The 23,231-nt window shown below is 43.0% G+C and overlaps 1 protein-coding gene and 1 non-coding gene across 2 annotated transcripts; one reads left to right on the top strand and one right to left on the bottom strand.

Moving 5' to 3' along the window:
• The first annotated feature begins 8,282 nt into the window (after positions 1-8,282).
• On the top strand, positions 8,283-13,742 carry EMB1895 (ARM repeat superfamily protein). The gene is made up of 6 exons (XM_089627550.1): positions 8,283-8,904; positions 9,643-9,828; positions 9,918-10,025; positions 10,464-10,667; positions 10,752-12,610; positions 13,134-13,742. The coding sequence occupies exons 1-6, from the start codon at positions 8,377-8,379 to the stop codon at positions 13,645-13,647; spliced, it is 3,399 nt and encodes a 1,132-aa protein (XP_089483676.1). The 5' UTR covers positions 8,283-8,376; the 3' UTR covers positions 13,648-13,742.
• A 285-nt stretch (positions 13,743-14,027) lies between these two features.
• On the bottom strand, positions 14,028-14,111 carry TRNAL-CAA (transfer RNA leucine (anticodon CAA)). Its single transcript has one exon. It is a non-coding gene; the product is annotated as a tRNA-Leu (tRNA).
• Positions 14,112-23,231: the final 9,120 nt, after the last annotated feature.

Raw genomic sequence — 23,231 nt, 5'->3', positions numbered from 1 at the left:
GGTTAATAGAATTGGAAATAATATATACTTACCATTTTTTCCAAGTTTGAGAACGGAGACGCTTCGTCGGCTTCGGAAGTGGAAAAATCAGAAATTGGTGGCGGAAAAAGAGGTCGGACGCAATATCGGAGGATTGAGGGATTCGAAATCGACGGAGAGTTCGGAGGCAATATCGGAGGATTGAAGGATTTGGAGTCGGATCCGAAATTTTGGTGTGTATTTGATGAGGGGTAAGATAGGAATATAATATTGTTTGTGAGTGGATTAGGCTAGTTACCTAATTTAAATAATAGTTGGGCTATAATTTTAAAAGAGGTGGTCAATTTGGGTTAGATACCTAACCGGCCCTAAAATAATTAAATTCACACAAATGTAGCGTGTAAAAAGCAGAAAAAGAAATGAATTACATAAAAAGATAAATAGTAAATCTACTGTAATAAAAATTGCCGATTTAATGAAAAATAGCTACTTACTTAAAACTAAATAAAAATTGATTATTTCTTAATCACTATAGTTTCAAGTGACCTATTGTGAATTCTCTAACTTTAATCGTCTCCTCTGACTAATCACTTATAAATTTCAATTAGGGATAACCGTTTGACTAATTCATATAATTCATATAGTTTCTGTTAATGCGATTTCTCGAATAACATTTACGAGACACGTGTCTCAATATTTTGTTGTCATGGTCACGTTTCCTCGGCTCTCAAAATGATTTGTGTTTTTTGAGGAGCGAGTAGGGTGAATGGGGAGTGTAACCGTGCTCTTCGTGAGCTGCCTACGTACCCGCTTTGCGGGATCGGGTCATGACGTAGTTCAGGGCGAGTGTGTTTGCTATGTGAGTGGATTCTTGGATTTCTGTTTTTCTTCCTCCCGTCGAGAGGTGGCTCTCGGTCTTTGTTTATGATCCGGGATAATTTTGAAGTTGGGAGAGTATTTGGCTGAGAGAATTCTGGGGTTGAGAGAAAAGCTGAAAGTTCAGAGGATCCTCCGTTGTGAATTTTGAGTTGAGAGTGAATTGAATTTTGATTTGTGTGAGTGAACTATTTATAGGGAAAATATGCCGCTTGTCGCAAATTCGCTTGTCACTTGTCGCTTGTCGCAAATCCGCTTGTCGCTTGTCTCAAATTCGCTTGTCGCGTGTTACAAATTCGCTTGTCGCTTGTCCCAATTTCGCTTGTCGCTTGTCCCAAATTCGCTTGTCGCTTGTCCCAAATTCGCTTGTCGCTTGTCGCTTGGTTTTAGTCATGCGTATTTTTAGCATTTGACTAAATTGTCCTTTTATATTGTAACGTCGTTTTTGCAATTGAGGCGTCGTTTTTACCATAAGAAAAAAGACGGCATAACATTAACCCCCAGTTTCGCGTGCGACTTATCGTGCGGGAAACTTTGTAGTCTTGTAGCCTTTTTTTTTTTTTTTTTTTTTTTTGAGGTCTCGACTCCGCGAGCTCTCCATATTTTTTGTGAGAAGTCTCGACTCCGCGAGCTCTCTATTTTTTTTTTATTGTGAGAGGTCTCGATACCGCGAGCTCTTTTTTTTTTAGAGGTCTCGACTCCGCGAGCTCTCTATTTTTTTTGTGAGAGGTCTCGACTCCGCGAGCTCTCCATATTTTTTTGTGAGAGGTCTCGACTCCGCGAGCTCTCTATTTTTTTTAGAGGTCTTGACTCCGCGAGCTCTCTATTTTTTTTAGAGGTCTCGACTCCGCGAGCTCTCTTATTATTTTTTTTAGAGGTCTCGACTCCGCGAGCTCTCTTATTATTTTTTTTAGAGGTCTCGACTCCGCGAGCTCTCTTATTCTTTTGTGAGAGGTCTCGACTCCGCGAGCTCTCTATTTTTGTTTTTTGTGAGAGGTCTCTACTCCGCGAGCTCTCTATTTTTTTTTTAGAGGTCTCGACTCCGCGAGCTCTCTATTTTTTTTAGAGGTCTCGACTTCGCGAGCTCTCTATTTTTTTTAGAGGTCTCGACTCCGCGAGCTCTCTTATTCTTTTGTGAGAGGTCTCGACTCCGCGAGCTCTCTATTTTTTTTAGAGGTCTCGACTCCGCGAGCTCTCTTATTTTTTTAGAGGTCTCGACTCCGCGAGCTCTCTATTTTTTTTAGAGGTCTCGACTCCGCGAGCTCTCTTATTCTTTTGTGAGAGGTCTCGACTCCGCGAGCTCTCTATTTTTTTTAGAGGTCTCGACCCCGCGAGCTCTCTATATTTTTTGTGAGAGTTCTCGACTCCGCGAGCTCTCTATTTTTGTTGTTGTGAGAGGTCTCGACGCTGCGAGCTCTCTATTTTTTTTAGAGGTCTAGACTCCGCGAGCTCTCTATTGTTTTTAGAGGTCTCGACTCCGCGAGCTCTCTTATTATTTTGTGAGAGGTCTCGACTCCGCAAGCTCTCTATTTTTTTTAGAGGTCTCAACTCCGCGAGCTCTCTATTTTTTTGTGTTGGCCTCTTCCCTCGGGTCCAAGTCTTCAAACATTTGGGCTTTGCCGCTCTGGCTCGGAAGATCTTTTCCGATATGATATACAGCCTCTATCCTTCCGTCACATTTCTTAGTGGTGTCAACATTTTTGCTGCGGGACCCTCGGACGTAGCACATTCTTGAATCCGCCTGATTTCCTTTCATCACTCCAATCCCCGATGTTGTCGGGAACTTCATGAGGAGGTGGTATGTCGAGGTGACGGCACGAAGTTTATTGAGCGTCGGTCGGCCTATAATGATGTTGTGGGCAGAGGGACGATCTACAATCAAGAAGTTGACTAATCGTGTGGTTTGAGCTTCCCCTTCTGTTCCGAAGGTAACCGGGAGACTGATGGATCCTTCTGTGTAGACGCGTTCTCCAGCGAATCCGAAGAGCGGGGTCTTGACCGGGGTTGAGTAGATTTCGCCAAGGTCCATCCGCTTGAGGGCCGTTTTGAACAAGATGTCGGCGGAGCTTCCGTTGTCAATGAGGATTCTCTTTACCATGTTGTTGGCCACCTGCGCTTTAACGACGATCGCATCGTTATGCGGGTGCATTACTCGGAGTGTTTCCTCCTCCGTGAAGCGAATGTTTCGTATGGAGTGGTCGGACATTTATTTTATGTAAGGTTGATATGGTGGGAGTGGGCTTCCCCAGTCGCTGCTCGAGCGTAGTTCTTTCGCTCGTGGGTGGTGTCCCCCGTCTCAGGTCCACCAAAGATGGTCGTTACGATGTTAAGCGGGGTGTTCACCGCATTTCTTTGAGTGCCGCGGTTGTGGTCATCGGTGGCGGGTCTCTTTCCGCGGTCTTGTTGCTTGTTGGTTTGAGTGGCCCGTCTTCTTTCAGCGGCATCTGGATTGGTGACCATCAATAGGACGAAATCTTTTAATTCTCCATTTTGGATGAGGTCCTCGATCTGTCTCCTGAGTTGAATGCAGTCGACGGTGAGATGGCCGTGATCTTTGTGGAATTCACAATACTTCCTTTTATCTTGCATGGATGGATCTGTATACATGGGTTGCGGGTTGGTGAACACCTATGCAATGAAAGGATCCTATCTGGCGTGGTTTTGAGCGGAGTAAAGTCTGTGTTTCTTTGGAACTTCTCAGCAAGCAGGGGTCGTGGATTTGGCAGGGGACGGACGTCCGAGACCGTGACTGTCGTGGCTGTTGTCAATGGTGCCCACAAGAAGAGTTGTAGTCTTTATTTTGTATATTTGATGTAATAAAGTCTCACAAAGACTCTTGCCTGTAATTGCTTATTCATTAATAAAAAGTTGAAACGTTCATTCATTCTTCCTTGTCTGTTTGAAGCTTTATGATAAAACACTAGTCTTTAGTCCATAAACAAACTAAACAACATACGAAGAGACAAATGTAGATTTGCATGAACAAACTCTTCGTAGTTTGCTTAAAACGATATATTCGCAATCTAAAGGTCAAAGGACTATTGACCTCAGTACGATTGTTAGGAAAATCTATGATGTCTGGTTATGGGGCATTGAGAGTTGGAGACTCTATAGTTCTTCTAGGTATCTTCCGAAGGTACTGAATTGACCAGTGCACTTCTAGAGACAAGATAAGAACAAACCATTTAACCTCTTATGTCTCGAAGTCACTACGTATGAATTGCATCATGCTTACCGTAATCCCGAAATGAGACATGTCATTTCATAGCTTACGTATTCTCATTTGAGAAAGTCAGAGTTTGGACTCACTATGTGATTCCGAACAAGACCTATTGGTGAAGTACTAAGTTATGAAGATGTCATGAGTAACTTTGTGAAGATCTCATAGATATGGAATTCATGTACAAGATTGCTGAAATGCAATGTATATCACCTCATGCTTTGTTCCTTGGAGTGTGAATAAATGAGCTGACCAGTGTCCAAATTGAGTCTTGACTCTTTTGGATGAAACAATGTGACTTGTTAGCTCCTCGTCAATACATTGTTTCTATCTTATTCACAAGCGACAAAAGAGTTGAGGAAATAACAGCTAGAAGGGTAAAATGGTAATTTTGTAAATCCCGACTAGCTGATGATATTCATGAAGGGTAAACATTGATAATATTCAGTGGATCCACTCATTACAATTAGGTTGAATTCTTGAGTAGAAAATAAATTCATTTGAACCGAGAGATTTTCAGTGTCAACTCTTTAGTGGAGTCAGTTGACATTAAGCTAAACTTGGAAAAGGTTTGTGAACTTTTGAGTCCAAGTATTTAGCTCAAGCTTTGTTCATTTGGATCCATGAGGTCACTGTCACAAATCATATCGAGTATGAATAGTTAAACTAGGAGCTAAGTCAAAACAAGAACGAGACAAGTTTTACGAAAATTGTCAAAAGGGTAAATTTGTCTTTTTGGACATAGCATGAAATGAATGTCAATAAATTTTTTGACATGGTCATATGATGGCCTAGATCACTTGGCCATGATGTGTTCATTGGGCCTTGTGGATTAATTTCATTTCATAGAATTTTACTTGAAAATTCTCAATGGGCTTTTCTTATGTTGTCATGAACAAGTAAAGAAAAATCTAGAAAGGCTTTCTAGAAGCCCTTTGGCCGTCCAACCCAAGAGAATGGGAGACTCATTTTGTGCAGCCCAATAGAGAAAAAGAGAGTTTATTTTGTGCATTAATGTATGAAGATACTTGCCAAAAGAAAAAAGAGGAAACAAATTTCCTCTAGAAGGAAAGTGCAATTTCGGCCAACTAAGAGAGAAAGCAAATGAGGAAACAAATCCAATGGCTTCTAGAAGCTCATTTGGACGTGCAAGAGGTATGAGGAAAATACCTTTTGAAGGTAATCCTCCTCCTATAAATACCCCACCTCATTCCTCTCATTTCATTCATCCAACATAAGTTAGAGATTGAGAGACTCTCTCTCTAGACATTGTTGGCCGACTCATCTTTCTCTCTCTCTAGTCAATTTCGTTTTTGTTTTGGCACCTAGGTCCTCATTTGATCTAGTGTTTTAGTTCTTCGACTCTAAGACTTGTTCTTGAGTCGTCGTGTTTAAAAGTGTCCACACACTAATTCCTTTCTTTCTTGAGTGATTCTTGTGATAGAAACTTTCGTGGTTGCTCGAGTTTGCGAGGAAAGAGGAGAGACGTGCTGCGAGGGGAGACGAACGTTATCAACATTTTCCAAAAGCTTCTCAACGTTCAAGCTTCTAAAAAGGTTAGTAATCTTTTATGCTCATATTAGTTTTTATTTACATGTGCTTGCTCTTTGTCTAGGTTAGTAAAAACTGTTTTACTTGTAAAATAAATTTTTTAAAATTCCACCGCTTACCGAAGCGTTAAACTTTTTCTTAAACCCTAGATCAATTCCAACAGTGGCCCGGTTCTTCTTTCTTCGTAAGTCGTTGTCGAATTGTTCATCTTCTCTCTGACGGCTTCCCATATCGTTAGCTTTTCGACTGTCGAGGTATTCGTCGACAGAGATATCCTGGGTAGCGCGAGTGATGAGTTCTGACATGGTTGTTGGTCAATGCCTCACCAATGATATCAGAAAGTTGCTGGTTTTGAGCCCATCGATGAAGGAAAAAATAGCATCGCTGTCATCGTACTCATCTACCTTGTTTGACTCTTCGATGAATCTGTTCAGGTAACGCTGAAGGGTCTCGTGGTATCCTTGCTTGATTGTTAGGAGATACGACTTTTCTTTCCTTCGGACGCGTGACGCGGCGAAACACGTGAGAAATTTTTCTTGAAGGTCCTCGAAAGATTGAATTGATCCCCGTTTTAGCCTTTGGAACCATTTGAACGCGGTTCCGGTGAGTGTGAGGCAGAATGCTTGGCACATTGTCGAGGGTGTTTGCCCTGCCATCTTCATGTTTATTCGGTATTGGTGGATATGATAGAGTGGGTCGGTGCTCCCATCGTAGAGTGCCATGATTGGCGGGCGGAAATTTCCTACGGCATCTTCGGCGATGACGTTCGCAGCGAACGGCGAGGCTACTCCTTCGATCATGCTTCTCACGATCGGGGTCTTGGATTGTGCCGCTTGTATTTCTCGTATTTCCTCCCTTAACACATTAAACATGTTGGTTACTTCGTCGTTTCTCCCCTGAGGGACGACGGACGCAAATCGGGTAGTGTGCTTTCTTTCGTTCGACGCTTGGTTAATTTGAGTGACAGGTGGCACATGTGGTGTTGTGGTTGGTGGAAGGACGGCTTCTTGCGGCTCAGGGGCGGCTTGGCGCCTTAGCATCTCCCACCGGGCGTTGAGATGGCCTCTTGGGTCCATATTGGGTTCGAGGCGTCCTGTCAACCCGGTACGTCTAGGTGACGAAAAATGTCTTGCATCCCTGTTGTCAGCCACTTCCTCTTCTTGTCCCAGTCGCTCGAAGGCAGACCGTCGTGATGGTTCAGTCCTTGCTCCTGCCGTAGAGCGTGCGGTTTGAGGGAGTTGTTGTCTTGGTGCCTCATTTTGGTTTTCTTGCGAGCGCTGAGGCTGCTCTGCCCACTCTGCTTGGTGGTGATGATCGATGTCTCGAATGCTTAGGTCGGGAGCTTCGTCTTGTCCACCTTCGTTGGCAGGTTCCTCGTTAAGTGCTTGTTCTGTCTCATGCCTTTGACCTCCCAAGCGGGCATTCCCCGGGCGTCTCTCTATTGCTTGGGAGTGTAATGTCATGGCCCTCTCTTCTCGCTCCCTTGCAAACTCGCTTGCCAGCAGGAAAACATTGTTCTCGAGGCGCTCCATGCGATCGTCTCGTTCAATAAAGACGGAGTTAGGTGCTGCGGGATTCACCAGGGCGGTGGGATTCGGGTGCAACGATGGCACGATGCTTGCTGCTGGGACGACGCTTGGTGGCGATGTTTCTTGGACTTGGCTATGTCTAGCTTGAGTCCGGGCTCGCGTATGAAGCGCTACGCTTTCTGCCCGTTGAGGGGCGTTGCTTCCAGAAGCGGCGGCATGGTTGGTCATCTTGCGGAGATTCCTTGATTCCCCTCTTGAGTTAGGATTCTCAGGTGAATGTGAGCTTTCCTTCGGATGAGAAAAGAATTGCTGGCGGGAATGTCGTGGTTGTTCTCGAGATCCCCTCCTTCTAGCGCCAAAATGTTAATGCGATTTCTCGGATAACATTTACGGGACACGTGTCGGGGTGCGAGCTTGCGACTTGTCTTGATATTTTGTTGTCAGGGTCACGTTTCCTCGGCTCTCAAAAGGATTTGTGTTTTTTGAGGAGCGAGTAGGGTGAATGGGGAGTGTGACCGTGCTCTTCGTGAGCTGCCTACGTACCCGTTTTGCGGGATCAGGTCATGACGTAGTTCAGGGCGAGTGTGTTTGCTATGTGAGTGGATTCTTGGATTTTTGTTTTTCTTCCTTTCGTCGAGAGGTGGCTCTCGGTCTTTGTTTATGATCCGGGATAATTTTGAAGTTGGGAGAGTATTTGGCTGAGAGAATTCTGGGGTTGAGAGAAAAGCTGAAAGTTCAGAGGATTCTTCGTTGTGAATTTTGAGTTGAGAGTGAATTGAATTTTGATTTGTGTGAGTGAGCTATTTATAGGGAAAACATGCCGCTTGTCGCAAATTCGCTTGTCACTTATCGCTTGTCTTAAATTCGCTTGTCGCGTGTTACAAATTCGCTTGTCGCTTGTTGAAAATTCGCTTGTCGCTTGTCCCAAATTCGCTTGTCGCTTGGTTTTAGTCATGCGTATTTTTAGCATTTGACTAAATTGTCATTTTATATTGTAACATCGTTTTTACAATTGAAGCGTCGTTTTTACCATAAGAAAAAAGACGGCATAACAGTTTCTTCTTAATTTATCATAACACATATTGTTATTATCTTTATAAATCTTAAATTTTTTAAAACGTGGTTTACTCATTTTATTAATCACAGCTCTTTTTTCAATAACTCGTGTATGCTAAATGCATGATACAGCCACCCCAAAATCTGAAAGCTAAGTAAGTTTGAATGGAGCGTAACCCCACGGCTCGCGCCATGGAATGGAGCGTGGAGCTCGAGAAGGGCCTGCGCTCCAAGACCCCTCTCCGGCGAGCCCAAGCCATCTCAGACTTCGCTCCCAGACTCCTCCAATGGAGCCGGGACCCACACCAGCACTCTCTCTCCCCCGCTGCCCACCACCTGTTCGACCTAATTCCCGGCGAAGACCGCCTCTTCGCCAACACCGTCCTCCTCCGCCTCGCCGACGCCTTCAGGCTCGGCGATCGCCGGACCCGCGTCGGCGTCGTCGAGGTGTTTCTGGCGGAGTACAGAGAGCGCACGAAGATGAAAAGTAGTGGAGGATTGTTGTCCAAGGAGAGAGCGAGGAACTGCTCGGAGCTTCTTGGGCGAGTCAAGGATGTGTATGACAATGGTGGTGATGTCGAGTCGAGGTCAATGGCTTTGTGTCTCTTTGGTTGCTGGGCTGGTTTCGCTGCTGAAAGCTCCAACATTCGCTATTTGGTGCTCTCTAGTTTGGTCTCCTCTCACGCTTCAGAGGTATGGATCGTGAGACTGCTTTCTTAATTGTGGTCTTTGTTTTATAGTTTAAAAAAAGTTCTAAATCTCGATGGACTTAAAATCCAGTGTTGTTCAGAATCAGATTATGCTTAATCTAAATGTAGCAGAACATTTTTCTGTTCATTTTGGTATAAGTAGTGAATTACACTTCTTTCATGAAAAAAAAGTATGAAATCGAATTATTTGATGTGATTTGAATTAAGCTAATGATGTCTATCTGCCCCTCCCTGAATTCTGGTTATTGTGTCACTTCGCAATTTGATTTAAAAAAATAAAAATAAAAATTCCAAGTGATAACTAGAATTTATAATTTAAAAAAAAAAAAATAGAATTTATAAATCTTAACAGTTGAGTGCTTTTGTTAATTTTAACTAAAAATGACCAAAATCAGTTGATTGCGCAAAATAACGAAAACATTTATGTCGGCATCATTTCAAGCATGACCACGAAGTCTAAAACCGACTCTAAATTTCAGCAAAAACCACTAAAGTCATACAATTTTCACTAAAAAATAATTATTATAACTAAATTGATACAATGCATAACTTAGCGTAGAGAGATCATTGAAGTATATACATGTATATGTTTTTCCCGTTTTAAATCAAGAAACCAAGTATTATAACCAATGGAAGCAAATGAACAAGTGAGCCTGTACTTTATTATGTTTGAGTTCCTGAAATCAATATATCAGTTTGTCACTTTCATGTGATTTTGCAGGCAAAAGCAGCTTTATTTGCTGGTGGATGCTTTTGCGATGCGTCCGACGACTTTCCGTTGATTTTCTTGGAAATGTTACTAAATCTGATGACTTCTTGTGAAATATTGCCACCTGTAAAGCTAGCCGCTGCTCATGTCTACGAAAAACTGGGGAACTCTTACTCAACGGCAACGAAATCGTACAAGGTTCTGCCCTTTATCATTGGCATACTTCTTTTCGTGATTGTCTTATTTGTTTTCTTGGATCTGTCAGATGATTCTGAGAGTTTTTGTAGGCAGGTCTAAAGATGCTGTTGGACTCTTCGGAGGAGGATTTTCAAGTTGCTTTAATGGTTTCGCTATCTAAAATTGCTTCGAGATCGAGCACTCTAATCTCTGATCAGGTACTTTGAGGAAGTGACAAGCATCCGATATTTTTTATTTTTTATTTTTTTTTATATACATAGAGAAAATAAATACCTGGCTTGGAGTGTGATCTGTGGTTTCCGTGGATGGTATAGTAAAAGCAAAATATCTGTATTATTAATTTTCTTACGTCAACAATTTTCAAATATTCTTTTTATACATACACAAAGTTTGGCCTTCTAAAGTAAGACTGTTATGCAGAAGTATAGCTTCTATTGAAAATTACCTTGATCAAATATTTTTTTCTTCTCAATGGAGACTCCTTTTGTGACTAGAACCCACATCCTCATAGAACGTCTCTTGTCATTAATTGATGGCATTTAACTCTTTGTATGTACAGTCAGCTTCTATGAAAATAGAAATTTACCTAGTTGTGAGTAATGCTTGATAGTGGGCTACTTTGTGCTTGAATACAGGTTAACCTTCTTGTCTCAGTTCTCAGACAAGAGAAGAAATCACAAGTACATGCAACTGCATTGAGATGCCTCCTTTTTATTTTCAGTAAAGGGGTGTCTCAACTATCTCTCCAAACTGATGTCGTAAAAGTATTGTTCAACATGCTAGACGAGCCCGATCTCCCAACAAACACGCACTGTGGAGCTCTAAGGATTTTGTGCAAGGTTTGATTCCAAATAATTGCAAACCAGTTTATCTATTTATATCTAACATGACAAATATTGACTCATTCTTCATAGCAATTGCAGATAATTTTGTATACGCAATCCTGTCCGCCTTGTGACATACTTGATCTTGGTAAGCTTACAACTATTGCAGAGAATGCATTTGTATCTGGGTTCACATCCACGAGTCTTCTAGCTCTTCGTGTTCAAGTTGAAATATCAAAGAGATGCAAAGTAAGAAAAGTATCGGACCCCAGTGTTCTCGACCCCTTTCGAATTCCCCAGCAGGCGGTCATGCTGATTTTTAGGCTGATTACCTCTCTTGAAAACTCGCTAATCGATCAGGCTGATTCCGTGAAGTTTCAGAAAATTAGTCAACTTTTTAATCTCCTTCTATCTGTTGTTCAAGAGGACCAGGGTTTGGCTTTACTAGTACTGGATCAGCTTGTTGAACTTGTTAGACACCTTGACAGTGATTTCATGGATACAACGCATGCAGAGGCAATAGGTCAAGATAATTTAGATGCTGAGGGAGAGGAGAGAAAAGCCGTCACATCAAAGCTTTTGTGTAATGTTTATAGGTTTCTGATGAGCTCTCTTGAATGTCTCAACGAAGCCGGTGCGATCACTATGCATGTATTGGACAGAGTGAAGCGTCTTGTTGAAAATGTCTGCGACTTTAAGTTGCAAGACAGATATATAACTACAAGATACTCCACACTGTTGCACTCTCCAGTTCTTTGGGGCCACAATATGAATAAGAATGATAAAAGTTGCACTGTTGAAGGAAACTCACATAATCACTCAGTTGAGCAGGAACTGATAATGCTCGAGCTCACAAAAAGAATCCTGGCAGAGAAAAACTATTGGGTCGCGTACAAAGTTGGGAGATATTTAGCATATCAAGGTGCATGGGTTTCTTCGAGCCTTGTATTTAAGCATCTAATTATGCAAGTTAGTTCTGATTCTTGTCGCTGCTGGTTAAAAGCGTTATTTAACTTTGCTTGTTCTGGGAGAAAGGCTACGCTTATGTATCCAGCAGAAAAGTATTTCAGTCTCGCTGACATGGCAGAGGCAACCGAACTCCCACTTGAGCTTGTTTTTCAAGATCTTGAGGAAATTGGCTATGATGGCACTGACCCTTTTTACAAGCTTAGCTGTAGTAAAGTGCTTCTAAGTGCTTATAGGAGTATTTTCTCCGCAAAAGAAGCTTTAGAAGTTGACCTTACATCGGGTAAAATATTTTGTTTCCAAAGGTGGTTTTTGTCATTGCGAGCGAAAACGTTACGAGCTGTGGTTGACGTACTTGAAACTCTGGAAACTATTCCGTTTCTATGGGAAGATAATATCACAAGTTGTACAGATGAGAAGAATTCGGTAGTTGAATGCATATCACTAATGGGTCAAGTATCTTTGAGGTTGAAGAGGCTAGCAACGGAATTTGACCTGTTAGGTTCCTCATTCATTGACATGGACAGCGAAGGTTCAAAATGCATTTCAGCTCTTGTGCTAGCTGTTTCCTTGCTCGGACTTATTACTAGTTTTCCAAGTATCTTCGAAAATTCTACTGGTGTGAAGATCTCAAAAGACAGTTTATTTGTGCATGTAGTTCAAAATCTAGCTGGAAGGCTGTGGTACACAGATCCTGATACTAGTAAAAAACTCTGCCATCTTATAAATGACGACAAAGACACCAATAAAAGCTGTTTTCACTTGCTGTCCACAAATCAGCCATCTAATGTTAGTCATGGAGCAGGATATATTCTTAGTGTTTGCCATTATGCCGCTTCTGAGATCTCTTTCTTGAGAAGCAAGGCAAATGAAGCAGAGGATGGAGAGAACATGTCACGAATCATACAAGATGGACTACGGCTTACATTGAAACTTCTTGATCTGTGGATGCGAATCCCTTACAGGACTCCAAAATACTTCTTTCGTATCAGGTAATTTGTTTGATTTTCCTTTGGAGTGCTGTACCATATGCTTTTGGTTATTATCTAATTAATATCTATGTGGGGTTCTTACGTTCTACTGAGCTCTTAGCATAAAGATGAGGGGAGATATAAATCTAATTTCTTCGTCATGCTTATCCTTTTTATATATGTATAAACGTTAAACATAAGGAAAATTTATCCAGTTCCCGGGCTTTGTTCAAATCTGATACTCGGGGTTTGGTGAAGGTCATAGCTATAAAACTGTTTCTTCTTTTGATAGTTATACTTGCTTCACTCTTTATCCTCAAGTATTTGGATGTGTACCTAGTCATGAAGAGCAAGTATGGTAGCTATACAATTACCTACTTAATCTTATGACCACGCGTTATGTTAGATTCTTGTTCTTATCTCCAACTTTAACTTGATGATATATAAAACTTTCTATGATAACTTTATCTTTGGGCTTGTTAGATTTTTATTTATCATCCCTGATATCAATCATCTTTTTTAAATGATGAAACTTCTTTTTCAGGCCATGCATCGGGTCTGAACTCTTCGCGGTCAGTGTCAACAAAAACCCAGACGCAATTTGTGTATCACAAGGCTACCGCCTTTCGTTGAGCGTTTGTCTTCAGCTGAGAAACGTGGCATCGGATATCCCATTTCGACCAGCCAAGTTACACTGCGTACTCTACTCGAGCACCTCGTTTCAGGAGCCGAGTCGGGTTCAAGATCAAGGTTGGGAAAGCAACGAGTTTGTTGAAATGAATGAAAAACTGTTGCACCACGTGAAAAACATCGCTGCACGGAATATTGACAATCGCAAGACAAGTAGTAGCGGAAATAGGGATTGTGGGTTTGTGAGTTCATTTATTCGTTGTGAACCGAATGAGGTCGGACAGGGTTTCTCGAGCTGCTTGCTTGATGTTTCTCGTTTCCCCTTGGGTTCTTACAGAATCAAATGGCAGTGCTGTTGTATTGACGAAGAAGGCAAGTATTGGAATCTCCTTCCTGTGAACGCCGGACCGGTTTTCACTGTAAATTAGACCCATGTTATTAACCAGTCCTTAAAGGCAAATTTATCATAGCAAATTTAATTAGCTCTACTATTTAATTTGTCTCCTTAATCAAATGACTGGAAGCTGTTTTGTTGCGTTTTTTTTTTTTTTTTTTTTTTTTTTTGAAGTTAAGTTAAAAAATATTCCGTTTGTTGGTCCAGCATTAAATTCCTCTATTAAAAAAAAACAATTATGGTTATTGCAATTTTGAGATCGCATGTATAAGTATAACACTTGAACCCACGCAGAATTATGTTCTATAAAAATGCGCTAAATAAAAGACATTGTAAAGACAATTGGTGTTCAAAATTGCATGTATTCAGCTGAAAAACTAATTGCGGTAAAGTGAAAATATATAAAACAAAGATTGTCAGAAGTGGGATTTGAACCCACGCCCTCTTTCGAAGAGCAGAACTTGAGTCTGGCGCCTTAGACCACTCGGCCATCCTGACTTTGTGTGAAGCAAATTATAGTATTGATGTATTTATTAAAACTATTTAACCACCTACTCCTCTGTGTTTAAATTTGTAATAACAATTCTGACAAATATTGGGAAACTGAAATTTAATTTTAGATAAAAAAAAAAAAACGATGTTGTTGCACAATGCTTACAAACTTAATAATGGAATTTTCTCGAAATGTGATTTCTCAGTCATTGTAAATATAAAAACAAAAGATTAAGTTCCATTACCATAGCGTAGTATATAACTCTGTCTAGTATGGTTGAGACTTGAGAGATATCTTCGTTTTCAAAAAAAAAAAAAAAAGAAAAAAAAAAAGAAAGAAAGGACAAAGACATCTCTACCTTTCTAGTCTAAAACATTAATTTGTTTAAACAGTGCATAAATAATGCAGTCTTCGTACTTCAATACCGGAATTTACATTACATTACACTCATGGTAAATTGAAATGACCAAAATAATATTTCTATATAGGGAATAACTTAATAAATGTTAATTTATTAGGAATGTGGCCACAATGATCTGTCACTTAATTATGTCACATTTTTCATTCTCCCAATAAAATATTGACAAGTCATTTCACTCTTTTAACACTGTTTTTTTTATGAGTTAATAGCAGCAAAAATACTTTATGTTTTTCAAAAATCATACTTTTATATTTAATCTTTTTTTTTTTCGACGACAAAAATACTTAATGTTACATTTTTGTTACATCGTAGATACATAGGCCGTTAAATTGAATGAGAGAGCTTTATTGAAAAACTTAAATTTCGAAAACCCAATCCTTCATCGCCTTGCGAGCACAATTTTTCTCCCAAGTCCCCCATTGAGTCTTCCTTATTTCTTCACTAATACGGCACAAAAAATTTGAGGTCAAATGGTGAAGCTCGCTAATGAGACTTTTCGGAAGCTTGAAACAACACATGACGTAACTCGGGATAGCTTGAATCATGACCTTAAGAATGACATCCTTCCCCGCCGCGAAAAAAAAGTGCCCTTCCAATTTCGAATCTTAGATCACACCCGATCACGAATACATTGAAACACATCTTTCTTGTTGCGCACGACGGTCATCGGAAGACCCAAATATCGGTCGTGACCCTCGGAGAAATGAACACCAATCCGTCTTGCTAAAGCTTCACCACCTTCTTTGTAATACTTTTTCCAAAACAAGCCTCCGGGCTCCCAAACCGTAGATCTCTAATCGTCCTAAGCTTCCAGGCTCATCAGAAGATGGCCAAGAGACCCTTCGAACAAAAGAGGAAAAAAAGGGAGAAAGGTCCCCTTGACGTAGACCTTGTTGTGGAATAATGTTCCTGACCAAAGTTTCATTAATGTTAAATGAGAATCTCACCGAATGAGCACACTTCATGACCAAAGAGACTCAATTTTGGTCGTACCCAAATTTTTATGATATGTATGAGACATAAGCCCTATGCATTAGTTGTTGGAAGCCTTGCCGTATGCATTAGTTGTTGGAAGCCTAATGTACGTTGTGGGGGTTAAAAATCTACTTTCAAAAATATCATCTCATATTGGGCTTCAATTCAGACCAAGCCCATTACCATTTTTGCAGGTCAGACCGCATATCAGTCTTGGGCCCAGTTCGACTTCGACAAGTCGGCCCAAGATCAGATATGTTCCAGATCGGCCCCGACCTAGTCACACCTTCCAGTTCGACCACGTCATCCTGACCAGAAGAATCGGTCAGTCAAAGGGAAATCGCGCCACGAAGACCGGGTCTAGGACCAATTCAACCCCGACAGTGCGAAACGGATCAGGCAACACGTGTCTTCAACGAAGGAGTCTTGCCTCGTCTATAAATAGGGGATCAGATGTGTATTTTCAGACACAAGTTCATAATTTATCTTCTAGAATTATTTTTTCAGTATTATTGTTTTCAGTGCTGAATTCGCCTACAAGACTTTGTCACTTCGCCGTATTGTAATTCATTGTCGTGATCAATAAAGCCTATTAATAATTTCCTTTTAGTATTGCCATTCATCTTTAAATAGTTTCTTATACGACGTCTTTCGGAACCCCGATAAAATATATATCATATATTAGCATTTTAATATCTGTGATTGTTGATCGATCCAAAAATCGACATCAACAGTTTGGCGCCGTCTGTGGGAAAATTCAGAAAGACCAACTTCGAAAGAAACGGTTCGTAAAAAAAAAGAAAAAATCTCGTCATGTCTTCCACTCCGACTCACTACGAATCTGGAGAGGAGATCCCTCAGGGGATCAGGGCAATCCTGGATATGTTGACCAAAAAAATAGACGAGCAAGCAGAGACCAATCGGGCTCTTAATGACCAGTTGAATACTCTGTCTACTCCTCAACACACTCTGGACCTTCAGACGGGATCCGGAGATACGACCGCCTCGGAATCTGCTCGTCAAGCGGCCTCGGCTGCTCAGGCAAGCCGGACTCTCCCTCCCGGAGTCCGTCTGGATTTCTCTGTGATCCAGGTCACCCAAGGAACAGACCAGTCTCCCGGTACAATCTTCCAGCTTGGGGGGGCTGCCAGCGAAGTCGCGACAGAAGTCACGATCGACCTTTCCGGTCTCCCTCCACCTCCCCTGGCAGGAGCACCATCCGGGTCTTACCCGACTAATGTGGGATCTCGCCCTTCGGCGACTTATTGAATGTTCACCCCCCAACGTTTTGGTGGAATGAATCGGACCCATCATAGCCCGGTCGAGGCCACCGCGGTCACAACTATATGTTCGAGACCTCGTCTCGTTCACGAGGGTGAACCCAACATGACCGAACTAGAACAATTTAAGGAGTCAGTAACGGTCGAGCTGAGAGCTGTTCGTTCAGAATTTCATTCTGCAACCAGCTCGGCCTCATAAATAGATCGCCTCGTTGAAGAAACAAGGAGGACTCATTTTGCCAGAAATATTACTGAAGTGCAACAGGGGGATACCGGAAAGGTTCGCCTTCCGCGGTATAGTGGCACTTCAAGTCCGAAAGCTTTTATCTTGTCCTTCAGAGTCGCAATGGGATGGGTTATGCTCACAAAGAGAGAATTAGAGGCAGGTTATTGCCAATTATTCGCAGAAAGCTTGTCCGGGTCCGCTTTAGAGTGGTTCTCCAAACTCGAGCCGAACTCTATCAATAGTTTTGACAAACTATCGGCTGCATTCCTGAAACACTATTCGATGTTCGTGGAGGACGATCTGACCATAGCAAATTTATGGGGAATTCAACAGAAAGAGAACGAGTCCTTGAAGGATTTCATGATCCGTTACAAGGACGTGCTCTCAAAAATCTCTAACGTATGTCACGAATCTGCCATAACCTCTCTGAGAAACGGGTTAAGGCACGACTCGAAGTTGAAACTAGAGATGATTGTCAACCGTCCCCTCACGTTGGAAGATACGATTCACAAAGCCGCAAATTACGCGAAAGCCGAAGAGGAATTCGCTTCCTATGAGAGGCAACGCGCAGTGGAGAAGAAACCGTCCTCCAACATTTGGGTAAGACCTGTAAATGCTGGGAGCAACCCTCGCAGGGTCAACCCCCACGACGCTACACCTCATGTCAGAAAACCACACACCCCTCCTAACTACGCCTTCAACGTCAATGAAGACATTAAGGCGGGAGGTCCCCCGGCAAAAAAATGGACGCGGGATCCCAACGCGTATTGCAGTTTCCATAAAGCTAACGGCCACGACACGGTTAATTGTGAAACCATGCGCAAGGCTCTAGCAGAAAAATACGCAAAAAGGGAGCTGAAAGACATTGATCTGGGACCCCCGCCCAAAAAGAAGGTCTTCAATAACAACAACAAAGGAAGGGGTAACCCCTCCCCTAAGAGATCAAGACATGTTGAAGAAGGGGAACCAAGTTCCCCACCAACCTTCGCAAAACATAGAGTTGACTTCATAATGGGTGGCTCGAAGTTTTGCAACGGAACGGTCAACTCAATTAAAACACACCAACGGCGGTTAAGTAACCAAACCAATAAAATCATACCAGAACAAGATGTCCAAATATCGTTCTCCGAAAAAGAAGCGATAGGGACAATCGAACCGCACGACGACGCACTCGTAATCACGATCGACGTGTCTAACTGCGAGGTCGTGAGAGTCCTAATCGACGGAGGTAGCTCCGTAGATATTATCTTCAAAGATACCCTGGCCAGAATGGGAATCAACGAAGACGAGATTGAAAGGGAACAAACCCATTTGACAGGTTTCAATGGGTCCACTACCCCGTCCTTAGGAACGATCAGGCTGCCCATAAAAACGCATGGAATCAACAAAATAGTGGAATTCCAAGTACTAGACTGTCTCTCCCCATACAATATTATCTTGGGAAGACCGTGGATACATAGGATGAGGGCTGTGCCTTCAACCTTTCATCAATGTATTTGTTTCCCTACGCCTGAGGGGATAAAAGAGATCCGAGGTAATCAGGCGACCTCCTGCAGTTGTTATCTCACTAGCCATAAGCATCACGCTAAAGTAACCAAAGAAGAGCAATAGCAATTAATGAGTGTGGAGTCGGCCGGGAGTGTTCCCACACTAGAAGATCCCGACTCCCTCGATGCGCCAAGCACTGAATTAACAGCCCAAGTACAGCTCGATGGCTCCGATCCTTCCAAGTGTGTCGGAATCGGAACTAAGCTTAAAAGTGGCATCAGGCGAGAGCTGATCTGTTTCTTAAAACGAAACAAATCCACCTTCGCCTGGTCAACCGAAGATATGCCAGGAATAAGCATCGACGTCACATCTCACCAACTTAACGTCGATCCCAGTTTTAAACCTGTAAAACAAAAAAGACGAAAATTCGGCCCCGACAGGGCACGAGTAGTCAACGACGAAGTCGAAAGATTGCTCAGTGCAGATTCAATCCGCGAAGTAAAATACCCGGATTGGCTGGCAAACACTGTCGTCGTAAAGAAAAAAAAATGGGAAATGGAGGGTCTGCATTGATTTTACCGATCTAAATAAAGCATGCCCCAAAGACAGCTTCCCGCTGCCTCACATTGACCAGCTAGTCGAAGCAACCGCGGGGCATAAAATCCTCTCATTCATGGACGCATTCTCAGGATATAATCAAATCCTGATGCATCTGGATGACCAAGAAAAAACAGCTTTCATCACCGACCGAGTCACGTATTGCTATAAGGTCATGCCATTTGGACTAAAGAACGCTGGCGCCACCTATCAAAGGTTAGTCAATGAAATGTTCAAAGAAAAGATAGGGAAGACGATGGAAGTGTATATCGACGACATGCTGGTAAAATCCTTAAGGGAGAACGACTACATAGGGCATTTGGAGGAATGTTTCGAGGTACTAAATAAATATAAAATGAAACTCAATCCCACCAAATGTTCGTTCGGAGTATCATCCGGCAAGTTCCTTGGGTATTTAGTTACCCAACGAGGAATTGAGGTTAACTCGGATCAATTACACGCCTTGCGAGAGATGCCTTCACCCCGTAATAGGCGTGAAGTTCAAAGGTTGACGGGACGCATCGCTGCCCTCAACCGCTTCATCTCCCGGTCTACAGATAAATGTCTTCCTTTCTATCGGCTCCTTAAAGGAAACAAGAAGCTCGAATGGGACGACAAATGCGAAGAGGCGTTCAAAAAATTGAAAGAGTATCTATCGACACCCCCAATCTTGGCAAAACCCGTTACGGGGGAGCCACTCTATCTATACGTCGCAGTGTCTCAAGCGGCAGTTAGTGGAGTACTCGTCAGAGAAGAGCAAGGGGACCAACGACCAATCTTTTATACAAGCAAGTCGTTAGTCGATGCCGAAACTCGATATCCTATAATGGAGAAACTGGCCTTGGCCATCGTTTCCGCCGCGCGGAAACTGCGACCATACTTCCAGTCGCACACAATAATAGTAATGACATCACATCCGCTCAGAAGTTTCCTACATAGCCCTAATCAATCAGGAAGATTAATCAAGTGAGCCGTGGAGCTGAGCGAATACGATATTGAGTACCGAGTGAAGACATCCGTAAAATCACAAGTTTTAGCGGATTTCATCATCGAACTCCCGAGGGAAAGTCCCACCGTGACCGAGGTCGAAGGCACCTGGACACTTAAAGTGGACGGGGCATCATCAAAGCAAGGGGCTGGAGTAGGGATACACCTGACCTCCCCTCACGGTGAGACTATAGAACAGTCATTTAGGCTTGACTTCGTCGCATCAAACAACGAAGCCGAGTACGAAGCACTAATCGCCGGACTTAGGTTGGCCACTGCAGTCGGGTCAAAAAAAGTGGAAGCTTTCTGCGACTCCCAACTTGTAGCAAACCAATACTCCGGAGAATACGAGACTAGGGATGAGCGGATGAAAGCTTACCTAAAAGTCGTAAAAGAACTAACGAAAAACTTCGAAGAATTCTCCCTGACAAGGATCCCTCGAGGCGAGAATACTTCGGCCGACGCATTGGCTGCCCTGGCATCTACCTCGGATCCGGGCCTCAAGAGGGTCATACCAGTCGAAACAATCAAACAACCTTCTATTGCCACGACCGTCGCCGCAGTCATAACAATAGAAGAGGGGGATTGGAATGATGAAATACTATATTACATCACGACTGGTACGGTCCTATCCGATAAGATGGCAAAACGCAAGCTCGTGCTGAGAAGCGCGAGGTTTGGCATCATAGACGGAAGCCTGTTTAAAAGAAGCTTCGCAGGAACCTGCCTCAAGTGCGTCAGGATGGAGGAGTCTAAACGAATTCTGGAAGACCTGCACGAAGGAGAATGCGGAAATCACGCAGGCGGGCGAGCGCTCGCCGTCAAAATAAAAAGGCAAGGCTACTTTTGGCCGACCATGTTGGCAGATTGCGAAGCGCACTCACGCCGCTGCAACCAATGTCAACGTCATGCCCCTAACATAAAAAGACCCGCGGAAGAATTGTCCTCCATCTCAGCGCCATACCATTTCATGAAATGGTCAATGGACATTGTGGGACCAATGCCGATCGCCCCTGGCGGACTAAGATTTCTACTCATCCTGACAGATTATTTTTCAAAATGGGTGGAAGCAGGCGCCTTCGTCTTAATAAAAGATGTTGATGTCACAGCATTCATCTGGAAAAATATATGTCGACACGGAACTCCCCACGAGATCATAACGGACAACGGGTCATAGTTCATATAAAAAAAATTCAGAAACTTTTGCTTCCACAATAACATCGAATTAAGGATGTCAACACCACGATATCCTCAAGGGAATGGACACGCGGAAGCTACAAATAAAACCATAGTAGATTTCATAAGGAAAATGCTCGATACGAAAAAAGGACGGTGGGCGGAAGAGCTACCAGGCGTGCTCTGGGCTCACCGAACTAGTCCGCGAAGGCCAACAGGGGAAACTCCATTTTCCCTGGTCCACGGAGTCGAATCAGTCATCCCGATCGAGCACCAAGTACAGACCCTTAGGGTAGTGCATGCGCCGGGGGATGAATTCAAAAATAACGAATCGCTATGCGATGCTTTGGACCTTGTAGAAGAAAAGCGGGATTTAGCCCTGATACGGCTATCCCACTATAGGCAATCCATCGCTAGATTCTATCATAAAGGAGTTAACAAAAGAAGATTTGATGAAGGAGATTTGGTGCTCCGGAAGACCTTCCAAAACACCGCCGAGGCTAACGCCGAGAAATTAGGAGCTAATTGGGAAGGTCCATACAGGGTCACCAAGGTTGTGCGTCCCGGAGTCTATGAACTCGGAACTCTGGACGGCGTTGCGATTTTGAGATCATGGAACGTCTCGAACCTAAAGAAATACTATTGCTAAAAACAATAAGAATCGAACTACGACTGACTTGATCCCTGTATAAGGGTACGTAGGCAGCCCCTGAAAAAGGGCACAGTCTCCTTACAGCGAAAGCATACACTTCGCCAAAGACCTCGGACTCCGGATCGAATTCGCAGTGAACCCCATCTCGACTCCGGTAAGGCCCGGAAAATCCCCCCCAATTTACCACGTAACACCCTGTCGCGAGGTCGCCCCCTCGATAAAGTTGACCTCGCCCATTTCGTCCCAAGGGAAACATCTATAGACCTCGCCCGTCTAAGAAACTTGACTACGGAAGGGTGATTACTCAAGCCTAAGTGAAACGTTTTTAGATGTCAATCTACCTAAAGGACTTAGCAAATATCACAACGCTCTGACTAAGGGAAACATTTTAGATTCGAACAGTCTAAAAGACTTGGTGAAGTAGAAACATACTACAAGATCATCGAACCTCGCCCTAGATTTGTAAAGAGAAACATTTTAGACACCGATAATCTAAAAGACTTAACCGAATTTAGGGGAATCTTAAGTCAGTTCAGACCGCGATCAACTGTCAATTCAGAGTATCCTGAAACACACAGTTGGACGACCTGAATGACTTGGCGACTTTACGAACAATGGAACATGCACAAGTTTTGGAATAAATAATATAAAAATAGTCAATATGAATAAAACAAGGCGTAATAAAGATAGAGGTACCGAAGCCCTCTATAATTGTTCGAAATAAATAACAGGAATAAAACACGGCGAAATGAAGATAGAGGTACCGAAGCCCTCTACAATTGTTCAAAATACTAAAAAAAAAGTTTTGCCCAAAACAAGCGGGCCCTAAATAAAAGAAACGCAACAACAAAGTAAAAATAACAAAATCATAAAATTCTTGAGCTAAATGAAGGAGGGGGCGAACTCAGGTCTGGCCAAGAGCGTCCTGCTCAGTTCGCTCAGAGCTTGGAACCTCGCCTCCAGCACGCTCCGGGGTCTGGGTAAAGGGTTGATCCTCTTGAGACTCCGGGATGGTAGCGAGAACCTCCTCGGTCGAGCCAAACATCGAGCCATGCTCATCAAAGGCAGGAACCTCGGAGTCGGCTGGAGCTCCGGTTGGCGAACTATCATTATACGGAGTAAATGGGATATCCTCTACCTCCGGAATGGTGACGGCAGCGAGCTTCTTCTCGTAGTCGGCGATGTCCGCCTCGGTATCCGCCAGTTCGCTCGACCAGTCGGGGCTGAATTGTTGATGACTTCGGTGATCAACTCCTTGTTGCCCTGACACTGCTCCAGCTTCTTCATGATCAGGATCGCCTCATCAGTTTTTTCCCGCTGGGC

This window comes from Urtica dioica, chromosome 9, assembly GCF_054948205.1.
Source record: "Urtica dioica subsp. dioica isolate 48M chromosome 9, U.dioica_male_clone48M_v1_H2, whole genome shotgun sequence".
NCBI lineage: Eukaryota > Viridiplantae > Streptophyta > Magnoliopsida > Rosales > Urticaceae > Urtica > Urtica dioica.
Note: the sequence above shows the minus strand (reverse complement) of the source record. Positions and strands in the feature narration are given on the sequence as shown.